General features: G+C 52.7%; 1 protein-coding gene across 3 annotated transcripts in view; it reads right to left on the bottom strand.

The window, feature by feature from the left end:
* MAP3K8 (mitogen-activated protein kinase kinase kinase 8) overlaps positions 1-5,204 on the bottom strand; it is a 24,974-nt gene extending 19,770 nt beyond the window's left edge. Inside the window, exons 1-3 of one of the 3 annotated variants that reach the window (XM_059404094.1) lie at positions 4,863-5,204; positions 2,310-2,535; positions 54-412 (exon numbers count right to left, since the gene is read on the bottom strand). In XM_059404094.1, the coding sequence (XP_059260077.1) occupies positions 54-389 (336 nt within the window). In that variant the 5' untranslated portion in view covers positions 390-412; positions 2,310-2,535; positions 4,863-5,204. Of the gene's footprint in view, positions 1-53; positions 413-2,309; positions 2,536-4,513 lie in introns of all 3 variants that reach the window. The other 2 variants (XM_059404095.1, XM_059404096.1) reach the window with 2 other exon arrangements.
* Between the last annotated feature and the right edge of the window lie 802 nt (positions 5,205-6,006).

Genomic DNA, 6,006 nt, shown 5'->3' with positions numbered 1-6,006 from the left:
CACGTGGGTATAGAGATAGTGTATTGAAATTTCCATTGGGGGGGGAAACATACCATGTTTAATAAAATCCCCGATTCCTGCGGTCGGTGTCCATAAAAACGCTTTGCAGTGTTGGATATGTGGTTTGCGAAGGCCAGCAAGTCCTCCACCGTTCCATATCTGACCGATGACAACAAAGGCACCTCCTGGCCACTGAGCAGCAGAGACTCTGAACGCTCCTCATTTTCATTGCTGTCTTGACACATGGTCATGAGACTGGGCTCGTAAACTGCTGGCTCTTCGCTGGTGTAAAGATTCTCCATAATGTCTATTACATCGGACACGTTCAAGTGCTTAATTAATAAATCGATCTCGTCTTTGTTGTCACTGCCGGTGCTCATGTACTCCATCACTGTTATGCTTTCTAGAGAATCTGCAGAAGAAAAAGCAAACACTTAAAGGTCCCCTGTTCGTATCTGCCTGTAAGATCAGTGGGAAAACTGACAACAATGGCTTGGGAACGGGCGACTGTCCGTACACCTCTGTTTATAAAATAAGGGCTCTGTGTCAACAGTGTGTCTAAATTCAAGTTGACAGATGGTGAAGAAAGGGGCCTTAGATAACCGTTAGTCCTGCCCTCCCCTTTGCAGAAGGGAAACCTGAGATCCAGGGAACTGACTCCTTACTAGCTCACTGAGCTGGTGGCTTTGGCTGTAGCCACTGAAAACAAACTTTCACTAAATAGAAACACAAATAAGAGCCGCTCAGAAAGCTGAAGAGCTGAGGCTCCTGCTCCTTGACAGCTCCCAACTCTACCGCTCCCCCCAAGGGGGCAACCCTCCCCACAGAGGTTTGTCTGTGGCTTCCAAGCCCTGGGTGACTTTACAGAAAAAAGAACCTTTTACTGGGGCGCCCTGGGGCGGGGAGGGGGTTGTTCAGTCAGTTTAGCAGCTGCCTTCAGCTCAGAACATGATCCCTGGGTCCCCACATTGGGGCTCCCTGCTCAGTGGGGAATCTGCTTCTCCCTCTCCCTCTGCTGCTCCCCACTGCTCAGGCTCTCTCTCAAATAAACATACAAAATCTTAAAAAAAAAAAAAAAAACCTTTTTTTAAAAATTAAAAAAAAAAAAAGAACTCTTTTATCAAATTCAGGAGCTAACTTGCAAATCTAATTCAGGCCCTAGAGCCAAAAGCCTGTAAAATGCATTGGAATCTAAGGGAAGATGACAGGTCAAGTTTCAGGAGTAATTCTGATGCAAATAAGTTCAACTGCTCCTTTAGACCCGGACTGCAAGCCTCAAATCTGCCTGCCAGCTACCTGTGAGAAAGAGGAAGTTAGCCTGTAAATCAGCTGTCTCCTCCTAAGACCAGAATTCTTTAATAGTACAAAGCATGTACCTCAAAAACCCAAGAAAGTGTATGTAATATTTAGATCAATCACTTTCTCGAAGTTGTGGTATTACAAAGAGGCCAGGACAGCCAAATCCATCCTAAGCAAGACACAGGAAAGGCCAATACTGTACTAGCCAATACTGTGTGCTAGTTCTTGTGTGCAAATCAGGCCCTCCAGCTTGGGATCTGTAAATGAGAAAAAGAAGGTAAACCCGGAGTAATAAAATGATGCTGTTTGTTGCTCAAGATTTTAGAAATATTCCATTCCAGAGGATTAAAGATAAAGGGATTTAAGATATCTAAGAGAATTCAGTTTATCTACATAAACTACTTAACTCCTCAAAGCCTCTCTGATAGATGCTTCTGCTTCTTCAAAGCACAAACGTTTAACACATTCATTACTCAGTGCCCAAAGCCATGGGCCTGGGGAGTTGGGGGGGACACCTGCTGCTCTCCTGATGCTACCATGCCACCTTTGGCCTCTGAGCCCATTTCTTTTTTTCTTTTTTTTTTTTTTAAGATTTTATTTATTTATTTGACAGACAGAGATCACAAGTAGGTAGAGGGGCAGGCAGAGAGAGAGAGAGGGGAGGAAGCAGACTCCCTGCTGAGCAGAGAGCCCCGATGTGGGAGCCAAAGGCAGAGGCTTACCCCACTGAGCCACCCAGGCGCCCTGCTCTGAGCCCATTTCATCTGAGAAAAGCCGGGGGCAACCTAGTGACACTGTTCACTTACTTGATGACCATTTCCTGATGGACAAGCTGTGTCCACAGGAAGCACGCTACCTTGCACACGGCAGTCTGATATTCCTTCTCCACTCAGGCTGCTTGGGCTGGACTCCCAGTCCCCTCCTTCACTGCCTACAGAATCCTGGGTGGGCACCTTACCCCCTCTGCACCTCGACTTCCCCTATCTGTGAAATGGAAGAACAGCACCTACCTCATAAGGCGGTTGTGAGGTTTAAAGAAGTTCAGGTGTGTAAGGTGTCTGGTGCAGAGTCAAAACACTCTGGCATCTCTAGTCGCAGGTGTGTGCACAACACACAGAAGTACTGAGTCACACTCCTGGCTTTGCAGATACTGCCTGGGCCTCCTTTCTTATCTGCAAATCAGTTGTGGCTACCTGTCCCCTGGGCTTCTTCACAGTAAGGTTGTAAAGGGTGTTTCTAGAACAAGAGACAAAGACATAAAGGCAAAAACCTCTGAAATGCTTCGCTAGCTGTTAACCACAGTCACATCTAGACAGCAAAGGAAGCTCCGCTCACAGATCTCCTGGGTCTTTGAGGGAGACTATGATTTGGGCTCCTGGAGTCTTGAGTTAGGAAAGGAATTGCTTAGGTTCAAGGAGGAACATTCTACTCTGCTTTCATTGGGCCATTCAGTTGCAGTTTCTGCTTGTAGAATTTGCTGAGAAAAGGAAGTTAAAAACAAAACCAGCCGGATGGAGGACTCCACTGGCTGAAAAGTTCCAAGGCTCCAGGACTTAGCTAATGGCTGGCTGGAGAGAAAATAAAGTTCCCAGGAGTAACATGACTCAAGAAAGAAAAAAAAAAAAAAAAAAAAAGTCCACACTTTTCTACCGGTCAGCTGATCCAGAGAGGAAAGACAGGTTTTGATTTTGAAGTTCTGCAGAAAGTCTGGAGCATTTATATGTGAAGCCTAGGAAGTCTGAATGCACACCCCCCCAAGTTTTGTGCCCAGGGCAACTTTGGGGAGGAAGGAAGGAGCAGCAGGGAGAGGGAGAGGGGAGGAGGAGGAGAAGGGAGGGAGGCAGGGGAGGCGGAGGAGTGCAGGACACTGATGCTAGGGATAATTCCTTAGCAACAGCAGGGCTCCTGTCACGCAGATCAGCACACCCCAGCCACCCTGATGACCAACCCTTCTGGTCATTCTAAATGTCCCTGCAGAAAGCCTCAGCACTTTCAGGCCTTCATTAGGCAGACAATATGCTAGTGATTTCTGAGTTATACAGATCAGTACTCATCTAGAAAACCCGGTGATTATGAAGGTACTCTACTTGACCGATAAAGACTCTTCCCCCACGTGGTTTACAATAAAAATCCTCATAAAATCCCCACTTGACCGTGGAGTACACAACTACAACCATCTTAGAAATGGAGAAATGGGCAGATATTGTCGAAATGATTTGCTTCGAGTTATTTCAGAAATCAGCAATAAACCGAGAGGAAACTCTGTTCCTATTCATTAATGTTACGCTCAGGGCTACTTCCAGTTACATATGCAGAAGTGGAGAAACTCCTAGCAACGGTGCTCGGAAAAAAAAAAACCAAGATTATAGATATAAACCTCTGCCTAACAAAGGATAATTATACCTTTGGTTACTTCCCATTTAATAGATTTTCCTGCCAAAATAGTACGTTGCCCCTCAGGGCACATCTCTTATATTTTTCGCCAAAAGCCCCAGAATTAGACATTCTAGCCATACTGCTTCAAAAACCTCTACACACCTCAACTATCCAATTTCCCTTATAAGAAAAAGGCCTCAAGGGCCAGCGGCCACAAGTAGGGCACACAAACCTCAGTCCATCAGAGAGTTGGGTGGGGGGCGGCTGTTATATTCCTCTCAGCAAATACACGAAACAGAGGACACAGATACCTAATGCAACTCTACGAGTGTTTCTTCCCCTCTTTTTTTTTTTTAATTAGGAGCAGTTCTTTATTCCGTGCCAGAATGTCTTTCCCAAAAGTGAAATGGCCGGTTCTCTCGAAGACAGCTCCTGGCCTTCCTTGTTAACTTTTGGGGCTATCCCTGTGCCCGCCGTTCTTCTTTCTAAGCGTCACTCTCCACCCAGAGCTAGAAGAATTTCCGAGTCCCGATATCGCATTACGACCGGGAAATATGCATGAAATAACCTTTCTCTACCCCCCCCCCCCCCACATTCTTCCTTACACCGAAGCCCAGCTTTCACGTTCTGGGGAAGCGACCCTTGAGTCACAGGATAGCGTCCCGGTTACATAAGCATGAAATTAAGTTTCGGCTCTTCGAAAGGTTCTCTGCTCCGCCAACGGCCACCCCCACTCCCCTCCTCGGATTCTTTAAAGCCTGGGGAAGCCGACCAAGGGCCTGTAATTTATAAAAGCCCCCACGATTTGGGCTGGCGGCAGCCTCGGAGGCGCACTCACCGGCGTCGGCGGCGGGGGAAGAGTGCAGCAGGCCGGGCGGTGCGCGCGGCGGGAGGCGCGGTGACAGCGGGGCTCTGTGTCCCCGCGCACTGCCCTGGCGCGCACTGCTCGCGCGTTAGGGATCCGGGAAGGAGGAGGAAAAGGGAGGAGCCGGAGTCTGCACCCCGTGAGACCCTTGCGCAAGGTGCTTTCCAGCTGTGCCGACTGCAGCGGCGACCCGCGGAAGCGCCACAGCGCGGGCGGCGGACACGCCCCCATCCTTAGAGCCGGGGAGTGCGCCCGGCGGCCGGGGGCGCCCTGCAGGGCTGCGACCACGGAAACACCCAGAAGCCCCCGAACGGAGGGTTACCTGGCAGGCGGAGCGCTGCAGCCGCGGCCCCCCGACGGCTCGGGACGCTGCTGGTGGCCCAACCGCCGGAGTCGAGCGAGGTCCCGGGGCAGCGGAAGCTGGAGCCCGCGCGACCGACCCCGCAGCGTGGCTCGTCGTCCGTAGCGGAGTGCACCAGTGAACGCGGGGCCTCCAGCCCAAGCGGCCCGCCCAGGCCGCCCTCGTCCGCCCCTGACTCACGGCGTCTGAGCCGGCCGAGGGGCGGCGCAGCGGACGCCAGCTGCCGCCTCCCCGCCTTTTCCATTTCCCCTTTCGCTCCGTAAACAGAAAGAGGCTGCCGCGTTGCGGGGAAGCCGGAGCCCCGGCTCTGGGAAATTCCCCCCCCCCCCCCCCTCCGTGCGTCCTCCGGGCGCCCGGGCGGAGCGGGAGGCGGGACTAGGGGGGGGCGGAGCTCAGCGCGGGGAGGGGCGCCGGCCCAGCGCCGGAGTTGGGACTCGTCACGCCACCTGAGGGGCCAAGGACAGCGGCCGCGGCTCCAGTCCGGGGCCTGGGACACTTGGGGAATTTCCCTCGGACCTGGGGACCCGACAATCTGGTGCTGTAAGGTGCCCCGCGACCGCGCCTCTGCGCCCCTTCCTAGTCCCGGATAGAAGATGGTGTTTCCTAACGTGCCGGCGCCTCCGCGCTCCTCCAGTGTCCCAGGCCGCGACGGGGAGGGCGAGCGGCCCTGGCCTTTCCTGCGCCCACCTCCAGCGCCCCGGAGGACCGAGGCGCTGTGGGCTTCCCGCCTTCTCCCAGAACCGCGTCCGTGCGCACGCGGCGGGTAGCGCGGCTCGGCCCGCGGGCGGGGGAGTGCCAGGATCCGCGGTCTGCGCGCACGGCCTCCCGCGTGAAGGCTGGGGGGAGGTTCCCACAAAGTGGGCCAGAACCCCGCGGTGTAGCACCTGGAGAGTCGGGCCTATGTCCCCCGCTAGCCAAACCTGGTTTCGTTCTCTGCAGCCTTTCTTGGAACGGGTTTATTCGGCGGCGCCGTCCCATTACGAAATGTACCTGCACGGATCGCCCTCTCCTTACCCCGACTGCCATTGTGGGGTTTTCTGCAGAGTTCGGGAAGATCAAAGTGTGTTCACAGTATTCTTCCCTGTTGAATGGAAATTGTTTCCTC

Source organism: Mustela nigripes, chromosome 6 (assembly GCF_022355385.1).
Source record: "Mustela nigripes isolate SB6536 chromosome 6, MUSNIG.SB6536, whole genome shotgun sequence".
Classification (NCBI taxonomy): Eukaryota; Metazoa; Chordata; class Mammalia; order Carnivora; family Mustelidae; genus Mustela; species Mustela nigripes.
Note: the sequence above shows the minus strand (reverse complement) of the source record. Positions and strands in the feature narration are given on the sequence as shown.